Raw genomic sequence first — 19726 nt, 5'->3', positions numbered from 1 at the left:
CTCTGCTTTGAGAACACAATTGACAATAGAAGTATAAATCTAATCATGAAGGAAGTCCATATGTTACAGAAATCTGAAGAATACATATACATTCCATTAAAGTTAGCTAGTTCTAAATAATCTATTGGTTTAATTACAGTAAACTTCTTACTTTATTATATAAGACACTTAGTTTATCTCTTTCTGCTGTCAATAATTTAACATTGGACTGTATATCTTCCATATATTTTTCAAATCTTTCTAGCATACGCTGAAGTTCATCTCTTTCTCTTGCAATCAGATGAATATCTGAATTATAATCACCCTGAAACATAATTAAAATACAGAAATTATTATTTGTTATAATCATCATTATTACATGGTTGTCATAAAGATGCTGGCGATGAGACTGACTAAAAGAAGCTAACAGACAACAAGAACATAAGTTCCTTTAATGTAACTAAGGAACACAATTGTTTTTTAATCTATAATGAGAGTAGATGAAGGGAATGACAGTACGGGGCAAATTTCTTGGCCTTTAGGTTTCCAGCAAAGGACCCAATTGCCAATGATTCTACTTGATCAGATTCCATCAGATGTTTTGACAATCATTTAGATGCTTTGACAAATATCTACTAGAGATGTTCATATTAGTGGTACTTAAAGTATAACTCTGTATGAGGCCCCTGTGTTCAATCTCAACTACATTAAAAAAAAAAAAAAACTACAGAATAACCTTAGACCAGAAGCATCAGCAGCATATAAAAATTCACTATACTTACAAACTTTGAAACCTATCCCAAACTTACCATTAGTTATAAAGAATCCTTTCCTCTCCAGGGAAGGGATAAGGGAGGTATTATTATATGTGCTTATTCACCCAGTACAAGTGATTTTAACAGACTAGTGTATTCCTCAGTGTTTTCTCTGACTGAATATTAAGATCAATTTCCCCAAGACATCAACACCAATTGCTCTAGTTTCACACCTACTGAGGTCTATCTCTGGAACTAGACAAATGTAAATATTCTACAAGACAATATATATTAAGGATACTAAATAAATTAAGCAACTACTTCCAACATTTCTAAAATAAGAATAAGGTTACTTTTCCAATACAATTCAAAATATTCACTATCTTGGACTGGGGATACAGCTCACTTGAAGAGTGCTTGCCTAGCACGTGTGAGGCTCTGGGTTTGATTGTAACCAACCAAAAAAAAAAAAAGGAGAAAAGAAAAAAGAAAGATCCACTATCTTAACTGTTATCGTGAAAAATAAAAATGGTAAATTTATAGTACCTTATTTAAAAATTTTTTAATATAGATGGACACAATATCTTTATTTTTATGTGGTGCTGAGGATTGAACCTTGTGCCTCACGCATGCAAGGCAAGCACTCTACCATTGAGCCATAATCCCGGCCCAATTTATAGTATTTTAATGTTGAAGTATTAAATGTAGAAGCCCCAAGTAGGAATAATCTGATTATTTGGTACAGTGGAAAGAGTCCTGGCCTATATTATTCAGTATCTACTGCACATACAATATCAATGTAGACTTGGTAAATGGTAGATAGCTGTGGGCTATCCCTCACCTTCCATGTGGAAATAAATTATCCTCTTGGCTAACAAGCAAAATCAAGGCATAAAAGATGAGATTGGTTACCTGGACACCTTAAAGGACAAGATGTTTAATAGGACAAAATCAGATCAGGATTTCAGGACTTGATCAAGGCTTAAAACTGGAAAAGAAAACTGTAACTTATCTAAATTTAAAAATCTTACAGAAAAAAGTTGGCCTATGCAGATTCTAGAAAAGGAGAGCTCAATGAATAAAGATTTAACAGTCTATTTCCATTACTATTTAGGTCTCGGCTTAAAAGTCATTTTCTGCAAGGAATCCTTCCAGATTCTCTAGTTTAATTTAGATTTTCTATGTTCTCTTGGAGTTCTGAATCTTTTCTATACATTCTACATTAACCCTTATTATAAATGAGATTAAAAAGTTATTTAGAGGATGGATGTTGTTCAGTTGTACTGCACATGCTCAGCAAGCATGAGGCCCTTTATTCAATTCCTGGAACTGAAAAAAAAAAAAATCTTGTTTTTAAAGTATGTTCCACTAAAATTTAAGTTCTATGAAGGACATGATAGGTATTTGGTCTTGTTCACTACGAGTTTGGTGCTCAGTATGGTACCTAATAAGACAAATTCCCTGAACATAATTTGGCTTACGTCAGCAAAAACTCTAACTCTACTCTACATATATCTTATTTAAATATCTACATTTCAATATATTTATTTATTTATTTGGTAATACGGATTGAACCTAGAGCACTTCACCACTGAGCTACATCTTTCCTTTTTTTATGTTTTGAGACAGAATCTGGCTAAGTTTCTGAGGCTAGCCTCAAACTTGCAATCCTCCTGCCTTAGCCTCCTGAGTAGCTGGGATTACAGCACCACTGTGTTCAGTATATCTACATTTATATTATTGTTAATATATAATCATTAATTCCCCTCCACAACTTTATTATTCCCAGCATACAAATGTGACACACACATGCAATGTGAAGGCTCCAAGGACAGGAACTGTCTTCTTTATCTCTGTATTCTCATAGCAGGCACTTGGTATGTATCTACTGAACTTTCCACCTAGATCTGATTTGTTTCAAACCAGCAAATAATAAAGAAATGAGCCATGTATTGGGAACTATGTGTTATGTTGGACCCTTATACAAATTATCTCATTTAATTTTCACAATAAGCTGTAGCTACTTTCCCTATTCTTCAAATGAGGAAACAGGTTTGCATGGAGTAATGCCAGTTTGTGGAGTTGGAGTTGGAGTTGGAACTTGCACTATGCCTCCAACTCCAAAGCACTTCCCCCAAACTATCCTCAAAACTGCCAATAGGAACCATGGTGGATGGGTGGTGTCTTCCCAACACACACACACACCAAAAAAAAAAAAAAAAAAAAAAAAAACAAAACAAAACAAAAAACCAAAAACAGAACTAACAAGGTTTTGTTGATAAAATTAGTGACACTAAAAATGTCAATTTGTTTTCTGGTTTGTTACAATCCCAAGAAACTACATTAAAACAGTTTGTAAAAAGGTAGGAATTGAAAACTCACAGCTAGCAGCAAAAACAGTTTTAGAAAGAAATACAAAACAATAGCTGGGCATGGTGGCACACACCTGGAATTCCAGCAACTCAGCAGGCTGAGGCAGGAGGATGGTGAGTTCACAGTCAGCCTTAGCAACTTAGCAAGGCCCTAAGTAACTTAATGAGACCCTGTCTCTGAATAAAATATAAAAAGGGCTGGGGATGTGGTTAAGTGCCCCTGGGTTCAAATCTTTGAACCAAAAAAAAAAAAAAAAAAAAAAAAAAGAAAAGAAAAAAAAGAAAAAAAAATAGTGATGCCACTTGCTTCACTCTTCTTGCAAAGGATTGCCTTAGCTATTCTGATGAATTTCATGACTGCTTTTTCTATTTCTATGAGAAATGCCATTGGGATTTTGATTGGAATTACATTAAATCTGTATAGAGCTTTGGGTAGTATGGCCATTTTAATTATATTAATTCTGCCCATCTAAGAGAAAGGTAGAACTTTCCATCTTCTAAGGTCTTCTTCAATTTCTTTCTTTAGGGTTCTGTAGTTTTCATTGTATAGGTCTTTTACCTCTTTAGTTAAGTTGATTCCCAAGTTTTTTTTTTTTTTTTTTGAGGTTATTGTAAATGGGATAGTTTTCCTCGTTTCTCTTTCAGAGGATTTGTCACTGATATACAGAAATGATTTTGATTTATGGTTCATTTTATATCCTGCTACTTTGCTGAATTCATTTACTAGTTCTAGAAGTTTTCTGGTGGAACTTTTTGGGTCTTCTAGGTATAGAATCATATCGTCAGCAAATAGTGCTAATTTGAGTCCTTCTTTTCCTATCTTTTATCCAAAGTACATGTATGAAGACACGAATAGTGTGAATACACTTTGTATATAACCAGAGATATGAAAATTGTGCTCTATTAGTATGAATTGCAATGAATTCTGCTGTCATATATATATGACAAATTAGAATTTTAAAAATAAATAAAAATTTTAAAAAATAAATGTAAAGATATTTAAAAAATACAAAATATTTCTAAATGTAACTAAATTTTAGGTAGGCAATGTATTCCCCAGTTCCCAGGATTCACAATTGCCTTATTTTTTAATAATGTACTTAACCATTATTCCCTACCATACCCACAATTTATTACTGGAACTCTAAAATACTCTGAACACCCTGAATTTCTGAACTCTAGAAAATTAATTCTTAGTCTATGCTAGGTAACATAAAATTTCAAGAAAAAAAATTAAGTTGAACAGAAGAAAAGGTATCTTCTAATTACACCAATACCTTATCAATATCTATCACTTGTCTTTCAATTGTGAATTTATACCAAGCAACTAAATCAAATACTTAGGTTAAAAGCTTTGAGATACTTATCTACTCAATGCTACTTAATAAATTCTTAATCAATTAAACCAATCAACCATTTTGTGGAAGAGTCTTCTACACAATAAAAACGATCAATTTAATAACTCCCCCTCCTGCATTCTAAGTATATATGAAAGATAAAAAACAATTCAGTGATAAAAATTAATTTGCACTATAGTTCCCTTTCACTTCATTCTGATGATAATAAATTAGTGTTCACACTAAGAAAATCAAACTATACAACTGTCAATCAAAATTCGGTCATTAGGAAATGAGGTTAAAAAGCAAAAAGTCTAATCAGAAAACAGGATCCACAGAGAAAAGACGACAGAATTGGTAAAATCATCCAATTCTAAAATCAAATATTTTGATTTTAATGACTTTCTCCCTAAATTCCCCTAGTTTTACCTACTATGCAGATAATGTTAGGGTCATATATGCTTTCGGGACACATATAAATCCAAAGCTAAAAAAGAAAGAAAGAAAAAAAAGAAGAAAAATATCTAAAGAACTCAAATGATACTCAACAAACATTGAAAATAATTTAAGCCTTAAAATAGTGACATGATTTTAACCTCTCATGAATCGTGGTCAACATTAAATAATACATACAATGGGAGATGTAATTAGAAAATATATACAGGCCAAACGTGGTGGCACATGCCTGTAATTCCAACTACTTGGGAAGCCCAGGTAGGAAGACTTTAAGTTTGAGGACAGCCTTGGCAAATCAGTGACTCTGTCTCAAAAAACAAAACATGAAAAGAGCTAGGGATGTAGCTTAGTGGTAGATATTTAAAAGCAACTACGAATAAAGTTAACACAATCATAAAGCAGAAAAGTTTCCTACTGATCCTCTTTTGCCTTATTGATTACTCTTATAAAAGGATATTACCTTTTCAGGTTCAATCCTCAATATTAAAAAAAAAAATGGCTGGGAATGTAGCTCAGTGGTACAGTGTTTGCCTGGCATGTGTAACACCCAGGATTTGATTTCCAATAGCATAAAAGAAAAATAAGAAATAATATATACAAAATAAATTTTTTTTTTGGAGACAGAGTCTTGCTAAGTTGCCTAGCTGACCTTGAACCTCTTACTTCAACCCACCGAGTAGCTTAGATTAGAGGTATGCAACATCATACCTGGCTTTCAAAGTAACATCTTTAGGGCTGAGGCTGAAGCTCAGTGGCAGGACACTTGCCTAGCATGTGTAAGGCACTAGGTTCAATCCTTAGCACCACATAAAAATAAACAAATAAAATAAAGACATGCTATCCATAAACAACTAACAACAACAAAAAAAATTAAAAAACAAAAACAAAGTAACATCTTTAGTCTATCAACTTGCAAATGTGGTTGTAGAGGATGGGCAGAATAATCTGTTCAGCTTTCAATATCTACTGCTTTTCCCACAGTATGGTTTGTGGTGAAGATGTTGTCTGGTAGCAGAATGTGACACATCTTCCTAACTAGTCCAACCAAGGATGGAAATGACAGGAAGCCATGTTGTCTGCCATCTGGACAAAGCCACTCTGCTACCACAGAGAAAATGTAGTTAATACAGAAAGTAAAATCTAGGAAAAAAAAAAGAGAATATGTCCAGCAGCCTGAGTCCCTGAGCTCCAGTTTCTAGAAACCCAGAAGCCTCTGTACTTCTCCCATGACTCAGTTATACAACCTTTTCTTAATTTCCAGAAAATGAGAATGCTAAATGCTGTAGTTGGGTAGTGTCCCTAATTAACGCAGGGTTCCTACACTACAAGTCACAGACAAAAACAAAAATCAAAATTAGGGGCTTTTTAAAAGCAACTACGAATAAAGTTAACACAATCATAAAGCAGAAAAGTTTCCTACTGATCCTCTCTTGCCTTATTGATTACTCTTATAAAAAGGATATTACCTTTTCTAGTGTTTTAAATATTGAATGTTTTTCACGTGCGCAATGATTTGTAGAGCAAGATCTTCGTTGTATTATATGTTGGAGTCTTTCTAGTTCTTTCTTATAATAATCTCGTTCTTCTTCTATACCTTTCAGAAATGTATCTAAACGAGAAGGTGACCTGTCTCGACGTTTTATTCCATGTTCTAGCCTCATCCTTTCAACTTCCAAAGTAAGTTCTTTTTCTGCAAATTAAAGTAGTTAAATCTTAAAATGATGTTGTATATAAAATGTGGGTTAGCCAAATAAATAATATCAATAGCTTTTAGTATGAAAGCTACTAGAAATTCTGAGCTGTTTTATGTATCACCTGCAAGTAGCAGATATATCAAAGGTAAATATTGAAGGGGGGGGGGCAAAATATCAAATGTTTAAATAAAGTCCAAAAAGTCAAAGTCCCCCACAGTTTTTGTCTATCACAAGATGGACACTATTTAGTACTACAAAATGAAGCAATAAATTCCCACATGGTATCTTCTAGGGAACTGAAAATGTACTGGAATAAAATATACCTGCAAATAATTAATCATAATATGTACAAATTTAATATTAACCTTGAATTTAATATAGTACACGAATATACAAAGAGATCAAAAAACTCATCTTCCTTCAGAAAAGCACAATTATTAACTTTTAACACAGAAATCAAAAGTAACTGAATGCTTAAATTTTGTGCAGTGCAACTCAATTTAATTACAACTCTGGGGCATGGAATGATTTTCATGATGTATTCTGATTCACTCCCATCTCTTCTTTAATTCATTCAGCAGATATGTTTTGAGCATTTACTATATGACAACACTAAGCATTCAAATATAAAAATCAAAACCATGGCCAAATAATTATTCTTATAGCAGAAAGACATAAGCTATAGTGTGTAATGCAAACCTGAGGCTGAACTGACAAATTTCATTCAAACAGACAACCAGGAGGAGGTAAGAAGAAAGTAGGAGAGTGAGAAAGGATGGACAATTGTGTTAAATTCTAAGAAGTCAAACAAGCTAATGAATGAAAAACACCCATTGCATTTAGCATAATGGAGGAGAACAATGACTTTAACAATAGTAGTTTCTTTGGTGACATGGGGACGGGCTAACTACAGTGGACTGAGGAGTTAAGGGGTAGTAGGTGATCAAACAGAAACAGTGAGTGTGCATTTTAAGTTGATACAACTGTATTTCCAAAAAAAGATTCTATAATTTTCTTTTTCTGACTGGTCTTCTTAGTCTTAATTCTGTTATCTCTCTATATCAAAGAAAAATATACTTCCATTGCAAAGTATTCAAGAAGATTCCTGTGCCAACCAGTCAAAACGTAAAAGAATTCTTAAGGTCCTTGAGATTTGTACTTTATCTATAGTAGCTATCATGGTTTCTAGTTCACAGTAATCACTCAAGAAATACTCATTAAGTGAATGAATGAACTATCACATACTATGAAAGATAACATATGAAGAACAAACCACTGTCACTTCTTAGTTAACATTTTAAATCTTACCTATAGCTGCAAAACCTTCCATTTTTTTGCTAAGTCTTTGCTTTTCTTGTTCAAGCTGATGTACAACAGTTTCTAGGTCTGATTTCAGAAGGAGTTCATCATTTAGTCTCTCCTTTTCTTTATGGCATAAACTTAATTCCTGCAAATTTAATACTATAATTAATAGGTCTATTTATAATAGGTATATAGTATTATATGTACCTATAAACAACACTATTTATAATAGTATTATATATAATACTATTTTGAATAGCATTTTATATTTATATACGATACTACTATGTATACTATATTATATATAATACTATATATTTACATTTATAGTATATTTACAAATGAATATACAGTATTATATATTTACATGGTATAAATATATAGTATATAATATATAATACTATTTATAATAGGTCTATAAAAGGTAGCAGGTAAAATACATATTTTTGTAAGAACATTTATAAAACAGCAATTTACATATATATGTGTACACATACTTTTAATTAGTTGAATACAGTTTCAACTGAATTATCAACTATAGCTATAAGTACCATACTTTTATGGTACTTATAAAACCCAATTATTATAATAATGCTCCTTTGTGGATGGTAGAATCCTTAGGTTTTATTTTCTTCCAATTTATTTAGCATATTGTCCTTTTTCCTGCCCTAAATAATCATGTCCTTGTGCAATAAAAACTTTTAAGCTTATGTTTAAAGAGGACTGTATAAGGCATCATTTCATTCTTCTTTATGGCTGAATAATATTCCATTGTATATATGTACCACATTTTCTTTATCCATTGTCTGTTGATAGGCACCTAGATTGGCTCCATAGCTTAACTATTATAAATTGAACTGCTATAAACATTGATGTGGCTATATCACTGTAGTATGCTGATTTAAGTCCTTTGGTATAGGCTAAGCAGTGGGATAACTGGGACAAATGGTGGTTCCATTCCAAGTTTTTCAGAAATTTCCATACTGCTTTCAAGACGGGTTGCACCAATTTTGAGTGCTTTTTAATAATAGCAAATACAACAAGTAATTATCAACTTTTGATTTAATATTAGTGAACTGATAGGTCATACAGTCGTTTCAAAGAATGTAAAATTCCTAACAGGTTTTCAAATTGGAATTTTACTTATAAACATATTATATAAAAGATTAAAGAGTTCTAAAAATATAAAATTGTACATCTATACAAAATATTATTCAGCTATAAAAGGAAGGAAGTACTACCATATGCTACAACATGCATAAGCCTTGAAAACATTATGTTGACAGGTGCAGTGACACACACTTGTAATCTCAGCAACTCAGCAGGAGGATTTCAAGTTCAAGGTCAGCCTCATCAACTTAGACCCTGTCTCAAAATTAAGAAAATAAAAAGGGCTTAAGATATAAATATAAAATTTTAAAAAAGTGGCTCAGTAGTGGAATGACCCTGGGTTCAACCTATAGTACCACCATCACCAAAAAAAAAAACAAAAACAAAAACAAAACAAAACAAAACAAAAAAAACCATTATGCTAAGTGAAAGAAGTCATATACTGTAAGGTTCCATTTATATCAAATAGTCAGAATGGACAAATCTATACAAATTAAAAGTACATGAGAGCGGTTGCGATGAGAAGGGAATGAAGAGTGACTACTAATGGGTGCTGGGGCTATAGCTCAGTGGCAGCGCTTGCCTAGCACGTGTGAGGCTCTGGGTTTAATCCTTAGCTCCACATAAAAATACACAAAGGCATTCTGTTCATATACAACTATAAAAAAAGTTAAAAAAAAACTGTTCTAGGATTATATAGTAGTGATAGTTGCACAACTTTGTGACCATTCTAACCACTGAATTGTATACTTAAAAAAAATTAATATTGTAGCCAGGTGCACGCCTGTAATCCCAGTGGCTTGGGAGGCTGAGACAGGAGGATCTTGAGTTCAAAGCCAGCCTCAGCAAAAAGTGAGGCGCTAAGAAACTCAGTAAGACCCTGTCCCTAAATAAAATACAAAATAGGGCTGAGGATGTGGTTCAATGCTTGAGTGCCTCTGAGTTCAATCCCTGGTATATCCCAACCCTGAAAAAGAATATTGTGGTATTTAAATTCATTCTCTCTCTCTCTCTCTCTCTCTCTCTCTCTCTCTCTCTCTCTCTATATATATATATATATATATATATATATATATATATAAAATAAAACACAAAACTTTTCTTTCTGAAAATGCTGGCAATTCAATATGACATTAACTTACCAGTTGAAGTTTTGCCATTGTTTCCTCAAGATTCCGCATTTCAGAGAGGTTTCTTTTAATCTCTTTCTAGGAATAAAAGTCTGTTAGGTAAACACTTAAAAGTCTAAGAATACTTAATTACTAAGTCATAATGCAATAAGATCAAGTAATTTTTCTAATGGTTCATGTGTTCCCCTTCACTAGTAAGATCTGAGGCTTTCACTCATTTTCAACAAAGAAGATTCTCTTTAATATTGTGGTGTCCCGAATGCTTACAGGAACCTATTTATAACATCTGAAAGAAAACGACCACTGGAAAATCTTTTTTTTCTTCTTTCATTTTTTTAGTTGTAGATGGACAAAATATCTTTACCTGTCCCTTTCTATGTGGTGCTGAGGATTGAATCCAGTACCTCACGCATGTGAGGCAAGTACTATACCAGTGAGCTACAGCCCCAGCCTCCCAAATCCTTTTTTCCTATACATTTATTTGTAGGACTTCCTTAGACCCTGGGTTTAGAACATGTCCTATGGTACTATCATTTCCCACTCTATTTGTTTTCCCTTCACATGCTTTTACCAATCTGGTTCCTCTGCTTTGCAACTGAAGAGCAGAATGCCAAGATTAAAATATTATGACCCAATATGAATCTTTTATTGAACCAAGCTATCATTTCTGAGCATTGTCAATGGGCTATGAGAAACCATGTTTGTATATTGTGTGCATAAACACAAGATGCAAAAGGAGGTAGAAAAAGAGAGGGATGAGATATTATAGTATTTCACTGGAACTAAAGTCACAAAAGCAGAACAAAGTATAATGATAATGCACTAATAAAAACATTTTTTTAAAATATAATTTTTTAAAAAAGGATTTTTAAAAAGCAGCAGCAAACCCAAAACTGTACTAATAATGTCCTTCTTTTTGCAAGAGGTTTTGTCAGTTGCAGTGGCACATGCCTGTAATCCCATCAAGTTAGGAGGCCAAGGCAGGAAGATCCCAAGTTCAGGACAGCCTGAGCAACTTAAAAGAGACCCTGTCTCAAAATATAAAAAGAGCTGGGGGTGTAGCACTGGTAAAGTGCTTGAATAGCATATATGAGGTACTGGGTTCAACACTTGCAACCACAGAGGGGAAGAAAAGGAAAAATAAAATGGCTTTGGCTATCTGGGGTCTATTGAGATCTGTAAAAATTTTATTCTTTTTCTGAAAAAAATGCCATTGAAATTTTTGATAGGAATTGCACTGGATCTATAGATGGCTTTGGACAGTTTAAGAATATTAAGTCTTCCAATCCATGAATAATGTCTTTCAATTTATCTGTAACTTCTTTAAATTTTCAGCAGTTTTGTAGTTTTCAAGTGCTGAGTTTTTTACTTTGTTGGTTAAATTCCTAAAATTCCATTCTTTTTGATGCTATAGTAACATTTCTTAATTTCCTTTTTTGATTTCTTATTAAGTGTATAAAATCATATCTTGTTTTGTTTTGTAACTTATAACCTTATTAAATTTATTATCTCTCATGTGTATGGAATCTAAAGATCTAAAGATTATATTATCTGTAAATAGAGATTATTTTATTCTTTGCAATTTACATGCCTTTTATTTCTTTTTCTTACCATATTGCTCTGGCTAGGACTTTCAGTACTATGTTGAACAGAAGGGATGAAAGTATGTATCGTAGACTTGTTTTTATTTTAAAGAAAGTTTTCAGCCTTTCAACACAGAGTTTGATGTTTATTGTGGACTGTTCATAAATGGTTTTTATTATATTGAGGGAGTTTTCTTTCCAGTACATTAATTAGTGGAGGTTACATTGTATAAAATCAGTTCAGTGATATAGAGCAGTATGGTCTTCAATTATATTCCTGGCAAAAAGAGTTCCCAAGTATTATGTAAAACTCTGGTATGTACATAGTTTTAAGGATTCAATAGTTGGATACTTAATTTGCACATATAGTGCTTCTTAAAAATGAACTATCTAAGAACTTGCTTTCAGCCTCAGTATCATGTAAGTTATCCATTTCTACTTTCCCTTTCACACTCTTCCAAAGAAAGGCTTATACTTCATTTATGTCACAACGGCACACTGCTTCGGGATATTAAAAAAAAAAAAAACTTTAGGAATACCAGATAAAAAGATTAATTAGAAGGTCTTGGGGAGGTCACTCAGTGGCAGAATACTTGCCTAGCAAGTGCAAGGCCCTGAGTTCAGCATTACTACCTCTACCAAAAACTAGCTGAAATGCTGAAATGTTGGGATTAGCTAAAAGCTTTAAATAAGACATATTGTCTCTCTCATTATATTTCATTAATAGATGTATTTCCAATAAACTTTTTTTATCTTTTTTAAAATTTATCAACACTTGTGGTATTATGATCACTTTTACCCCCAATTATTAACATTTTTCTGAGGAAAATGTTAACAGTTTGAACTTTATAGTTATAGGAAATTTTTTTAAATAAAAAATTTTAATTTGAATACTTTTTATTCCAAACAGTTATAATGGTGAATATAAAAAGATATTTAAGGGGTTGAGGTTGTGGCTCAGTGGTAGAGCGCTTGCCTGGCATGTGTGAGGCACTGGGTTTGATCCTCAGCACCAAGTAAAAATAAATAAATAAAATAAAGGTATTATCTCCATCTACGACTAAAAAAAATTTTTAAAGCTATTTAAGCATAAAATGTTAAAATGAAATTTTGTGAAAATTTCAAGCAGAAAGGGTCATTGGCTATATCTAAAATCAGACTGGAAATTTCATGCTTTGCATCTATTTTAATTTAAAAATGAAAAAAGTGAGCTATCAACTTTGAAATGCACAATGTCATACAGTTTTTTAAAAGACACCTTTAAATGATTCTTGAACAAAAAAATGACTAACTTCAGAGGAATCTCTCCCACTGCAGATAAAAGACAGAGATAGAAATCTTAAAGGAAAACAGGACAGAGTTTAGTGGTCTATCCCAAGACTAGAATATGCTTCAGAAAAACTCCCAACAGGCCAGAATAAATGCAATCATTTAGTGGGTATAAACAAAACTTAAGAAAATCTTAAATACAAAACAAAAATGAAAAGCACAACAAAATAAACAACCTGGATAGGGACATCACTGTGTTCTAGGAGACTTCAAGAATACTTTCACAACCTAAATACATCATTACCTTTGCTTCCCCAAGTTCTTTATCAGCAGTCTCAAGTACTTCTTCTTTATGTCTTTCCAACTGCTGTGCTAACTGGTCTATTTCAGTTAATTCTTGGCAGAGTTTTTCATTTTTGTTACTTAAATTAACAACTTCAGTCGTCACTGTTTCCTTGGTTTTCATAAGCTCTTGAATATGCTTCTCCAGGTCTTTATTAGCTTGCTGAAGAAAGTCAACCTAAATTAAATTTGTAATTCATAAGGCGTATGAATTGGGTAATTATGCTGAATACTGAACTTTCAAAAATAATATTTCAAAAAGTTATATTTTAAGATATTGAAATTAAAACCACAGCTATTTTATATTTGTAAACTTAAATACTATTTTATTTGTAAAACTGACAATGTTTAATGAAAAAATATATATCCATTGGCTTTATTTTCATGCACAGAAGAAAAGGATAAGTAAGAAATTTGTGTGAATTTTCTTCCAACACAAGAGTTCTAAAAGCATGACAAGAATATCACAATGTGCTGTCCAATATGGAGGCCACTAGCATCTATCTTCATGTGGCTACTCAGCATTTGAAATGTTGCTAGTCCAAACTGAGATGTACTATAAACATAAAATATACACGATTTCCAAGTCCTGGTTTAAAGAAAAAATGTAAAAAACATTAAAAGCTGAATAAGATTTTGGGTATAATGGGTAAATATATTAGTATAATTAAAATTTTGGTTTTTACCTTATAAAATCTGACTACTAGAAAATTTTAAATTGTATATTTGGCTCTTATCATATTTCAATTAGACAGCACTGTTCCAGAGCTACTGATGATATTTCTTACTTATTTTATTCTAGTTACAGCTCAGGCAGCTCTGACACACCTAAACTTCTAAAGTTCATGTGCCATGCCTTATGGAACTCTCTTGCTCTTCCACCCTTCAGTCAAATGCATGGCCTAAGTAGATAAAAGGTATAAACTTAATTTACATATATTAAAATCATCTTTTTTACATTACAAAAGGTATACAGTCAAAAATTTTTTTAAAATAAAAACACCATCTGCTAGAACAATCCATAACACAAAGATGAGTTTTGTTAGTATATATTAGTATATTCTTTCAGTATTTTCCCTTTCCAAATACATAGATTTTTTTAAAAAGCAAATTGAAAATCAGACTTTGCCTGAAGTTCATTTTTTAAAACATGTTTAACATTATGGTATATCTTAATTCCTACATCATTAAATATTCCAAAACAAGGTTTTTCAATAACTGCAATGTATTTCTTGATACTTTGGTTCTATCAATTTTTTTCCTACTGTAAATAATACTTCAGTGAACAACCTTATTACTTTTACAAACCCACAGACCATTAAAAACACTTAGAATTTCATATACTTACTGAAATGATCATAAAAGCCATTACCTGAATATTTAAATGAGCAATAAGCTTTTCATTGGTTTTATTTCTATTCTCCAGAGACAGGACATCAGGGGAGCGACCACCATCCAAAGTACCTGACAGTCTTTCTATTTCTCGTTCTCTTAGCTCAATCTGAAGACAGAAAGTCATACCATCATTTTTAAAAATCTAATTGTGGACCATATGAAAATTTTAAGTTGCATATTTTGCTCTTATCATATTTCAATTAGACAGCACTGTTCTAGAGCTACTGATGATTTTTCTTACTTATTGTATTCTGGTTACAGCTTAGGCAGCTCTGACACACCTAAATTTCTAAACTTCATGTGAACATTTATTAGGACATGTTCAACAATGCATACGAAATAAATATTCATATCTGTAACCACACATAAAATGCACACATGTAGAGCAAAAATAAGTAGAAAATGCCAATATAGTCAGGTGCAGTGACATACGCCCATAACTTCAGTGAGTTGGGAAGCTGAGGCAGGAGACTCACAAGTCTGAGGACAGTCTTAACAACTTAGCAAGATCCTGTCTATAAAAATGAAAAGAGCTGGGGGTGTAGTGTAGCTCAGTGTTAGAGCACCTCTGGGTTTAATCGAAAGAGAGAGAGAGAGAGAGAGAGAGAGGGGGGAGAGAGAGGGAGGGAGGGAGGGAGGGAGGGAGGGAGGAAGGAAGGGCCAACATAATTTTCACAATTATTTTCATTGATTAGATTCTTCCTAATTAATTTTTGGATTTTTCCACCTCCTCTAAGATTAATCAATGCTCATATAAAAAGAAACTTGGTAACGGATTATATTCATGTTCAAATACAAGAACTGAGACCAGTGCCCCGTGGAATAAATGTAGTATGAATTAATGGAATAAATGTGAAATAAATGAATGAAAAAACACTCAGAATACTGAGTTGCTCTGAATCTCAGTATTTAAAAGGACAATAAACAAGGGTGAATTTCATTTCTATTATTCAGAAAACATAGACATAATAAAAACATGACTCCTATTAACCATGAATAGTCACTAATTCACCTGCCAAAATTTGGAAAAAATACAGATACTTCCAAGCTTTGGTTTTATTTTCAAAAGAAAAATAAAAACAAAATATTCAACATTTAATTCAATAAATAATTATTGAGCACAGAACTAGGCAAGCAAAGATATATGAAACATGGTCTCTGATTTTCAGGAACACATAGCTTTATAGGGAAAACCAGCAAGTAAACCAATATAGCTATATAGCACAGCAATGAATGAATAAAATAAACAGGTATATAACACCAAAGTAATTAAGGGAATTAAGTAATTTATTCTGCAATGGTTAGTTTATTGGGGAAATTAGCAAAGACCTTATCAAATAAATATGTCCGAAGGTTATAAATAATGTTATAAAGAAGAGTGTTCCAGGCAATAAAATAAAAGCATAAAAGAACATGGTATTTTTGAGGTAGGAGAAATGGCTCAGTATGACTGGATTATAATCTACAGTGGAACTTGTGGCTGGAGATGAGTCCAAAGAATTAAACTTTAACAGAAAGAATAACCCCCTACTCACTGTCTTTTTCTTTTTTTTGGTACTGGGGATTGAACCCAGGGACACTATACCACAGTGAGCTATAACCCCAACCCCTTTTATTTATTTATTTATTTATTATTATTATTATTTTTTTTTTGAGAGAGAGAGAGAGAATTTTTAATATATATTTTTTAGTTCTCGGCGGACACAACATCTTTGTTGGTATGTGGTGCTGAGGATCGAACCCGGGGCGTACGCATGCCAGGCGAGCGCGCTGCCGCTTGAGCCACATCCCCAGCCCCCTTTCATTTATTTTTAATCTTGAAACATGGTCTTGCTAAATTACCCAGGTAGCCTTGATCTTGCAATACTCCTGCCTCAGTCACCTGAGCAGCTGAGGTTACAGGAATGCACTACCACTCACAGATATACCTATTAAGTCTTTCAAAAGCTGGAATACAAATATTGCTAATTTTACATAAGTCCTGTGCATTACCTGATTGTGCCACCGGTGCTCCAATATTGCTAATTTTAGAGGTAAAAAATAGGAGGTTAAGACAAGCTGATATCTCAAGGAGGGCAGTATCGTAAATTTGGGAAAGAGCTCAAGAACAGCAAAATGGGTGCAGAAGACTGAACCCAGGGACTTAGACATGCTAAGTATGCATTCTACAACTGAGTTACACCTCTTGCCCCACAAAATTTGAAATGTGTGCTAAGTAAAACAAAATACACTCAAGAAAAAAGAATAGTAATAACTAATAACATATTGGCTCAACTAAGATCAATAACTATAATAAATGGTGGTTTTAATTAGAATGATCAAGCAATTTTCTCTGACCACCTCAGTCACCTCACAGAGATGTTATAGACTGCCCTGTTTATGTTCATAAAGTACATGGATAAAAATGTGATGAAACTGTGATGTGAACTAAAAAATAAACAATATTCAACTCATGTGCACATTTGATATTTTTAACATCTCTTCATAAAATAAAGATCTTTTGTTAATGGTAGCATGATTTCCTTTAACTCTATTTTTATCCAAGTAATCTTCAAAGTACTTTACAAACTTAACAGTTATACCAAAATATAAGTTACATCTATAATTGTATGTGTAAATCGCTTTACTCCACAACTGCAACTATTGCAGAAAATGAAAAACCCGTTATCCAAATTTAAACTTCAGGAAGAATATTAAGAAAGCTAACTTGTAATTTGGCCAAAGGATCAATAGATATAAAGTGACAAAGCTTGACATGGTTATGATTTAACTCTGCATCTATTCATTCCTCTGCTTCTTGAGTAAACTGCTTTATGAAGTACTAATGCTTGTAGAGAAAACACAAAAAATGAAGGAATACAGAAGAGTTATCTCTAAAGAGATTTACATTCAAAATGACTATCTGTGAGAAGTAAAAAATCATAAAAATGGAATTATCAAACACAGTACACTTCAATAAAATCCCTCCTGATGGAGGAAGTACTGTGATTATAAAATTCTACTTGAGGAGACAGATGTTTCACCTAAGAGAAAAAGAAACAAACCAAATCAAAATAAAAGATGATTATTCACCTCAAAGAATAACAAGGAAATGGACCAGGTGCTTTAAAGCCATCTAAGTCATTTCAGCTATTAACTCTATTAAAACAAACTAATGGAAAAGATAAAGACTATATAAAAATTCAGTATCAGTAATATCAAATATAACTGAATTCTAGTTATGATCACAGCATATTCATTTCAATCCCAAATATGTAGGTAATGAAAATCCTACCTGCTTGCTGTAATCTTTTATGCCATTTTCCATCATTGCTAACTTTTCTTGTAGATGGTGGACTTCCTGCTGAAGCTCTTGAATCCTGAAACATATTAGTAACTAATGTCAATATACGTACACTTTTGTTAAGAAAAGACAAAATAACAAGATATGAAAACAGAGGGGGCTCTTTTAAAAAGTTCTGTACTCTGCTTCTCAGTGAGGGATAAAGTGCGAAAGGGTCCCAAAGTCTCAACATAATATAGTATATCATCTTTGAGGGTTTTGTAAGAGTAGATTTTAAGAATCTGTAAATAACTGGAAATCTAGATATATTATGCAATAAAACTCCTCACTACTGCATTTTGATCCTTAGGACAACTATTTATTCTTAGATTCAGAAAACTAAGAGTCTGGTTCAAAATTCTCAACATCATTAATTGAGATAAGAGACTAAAATGTATTTTATGACCCTAACTGTGTATTGTCTAATGAACTGCTCTGCAATCTTGGGAGAAGGAAAATATTGAGAAAATTGCAATTTTACAAGTGACTATACAGCAAAATACCTATACTCTTTCTTAACTTATAAATTCTAACTAAATCAAGATTTTGTCCAACATACCTGAATTCTACAAATACCCAAATGTATTTATACTATCTCAACATGATATAACCAACTTTTGTATTGGAAAGAAAAAGATTGAAGTCAGGTCTGCTTTAAGAGAGATTTTCCATGAGGTAGATTAAGTGAGGTTGGATATAGCCCCACCCCACACGCAAACTTTCTTACTAATCTAATTCAGGAGAAGACTATGTATACAAATGCATACATACATACAAATGCATGAATGACTGGATACAAACAAAATGTGTGTGTGCAAACTAAAGTGAACATGCCATCAAAGAGATTCATATCACCTATACAATCCAAATAATTCTTTAAATAATACTAACACATTGTCTGAGAAGTCTTAGATTACAACAGAAGAACAAAACACAAAGTATTTCACAGTTAAAGTAACTATGTATGCACAGTTGGGCAGGATGGCTCACGCTTGCAATTTCAGTTATTCAGGAAGTTGAAGCAGGAGGATTGCACATTCAAGGTGATCTTGGGTGACTTAGCAAGACCCATGAGATAAAAAGGGTTGGGGATATAACTCAAAAGCACAGCACTTGCCTAGCATGTGCAAGGTCTTGGATTTGATCCCCAAAATGGGGGGTGGAGGTGTGGAGGAGGGGGGTGGTGAGTACATAATATTATATGAGAATAACCAAGTAAAGAGATCCTAATTAGTATCTCAACCAATGCTCTTTTCAAAATTATTATATTAAGATTAATAAACTAGAAAAACTTCCCCAAAAATCTCTGGTAAGCGAAGCTAGCCAAGCCCTAAAAAACAAATGCCAAATGTCTGCTTTGATATAAAGAGAGCAACTAAGAACAGAACAGGAAGGAAGAGCATGAGGAAAAGACTACAGTAAACAAAGACGAATGGGGGGAGAGAAACGGAGAGAGAAGGGAAAGCATATGGAAATGGTAGGAGACCTTCAATGATACATAAAATTATAAGAGGTCATGAGGGGCAAGGGGGAGGGAAAAAAAAGGGAGAGAATTGAACAACAGCAGGGGAGGTAGAGAGGGAAGATGGGAGGGGAGGGGAGGGGGGATAGTAGGGGATAGGAAAGGTAGCAGAATACAACAGTCACTAATATGGAATTATGTAAAAATGTGAATATGTA

The 19726-nt window shown here is 32.9% G+C and overlaps 1 protein-coding gene across 3 annotated transcripts in view; it reads right to left on the bottom strand.

The window, feature by feature from the left end:
- The window catches only part of CEP135 (centrosomal protein 135), a 75716-nt gene that overhangs the window by 45271 nt on the left and 10719 nt on the right, over positions 1 to 19726 (bottom strand). For all 3 annotated transcript variants that reach the window (XM_081303356.1, XM_081303358.1, XM_081303357.1), the window contains exons 6-12: positions 17999 to 18083; positions 14702 to 14830; positions 13292 to 13507; positions 10148 to 10213; positions 7902 to 8040; positions 6366 to 6589; positions 152 to 304 (exon numbers count right to left, since the gene is read on the bottom strand). In XM_081303356.1, coding sequence (XP_081159482.1) covers positions 152 to 304; positions 6366 to 6589; positions 7902 to 8040; positions 10148 to 10213; positions 13292 to 13507; positions 14702 to 14830; positions 17999 to 18083 — 1012 coding nt within the window. The remainder of the gene's footprint in view (positions 1 to 151; positions 305 to 6365; positions 6590 to 7901; positions 8041 to 10147; positions 10214 to 13291; positions 13508 to 14701; positions 14831 to 17998; positions 18084 to 19726) is intronic.

The sequence above is a fragment of the Spermophilus citellus genome (assembly GCF_964194105.1).
Source record: "Spermophilus citellus genome assembly, chromosome: 8".
NCBI lineage: Eukaryota > Metazoa > Chordata > Mammalia > Rodentia > Sciuridae > Spermophilus > Spermophilus citellus.
This window is presented reverse-complemented; position numbering and strand designations above follow the sequence as displayed.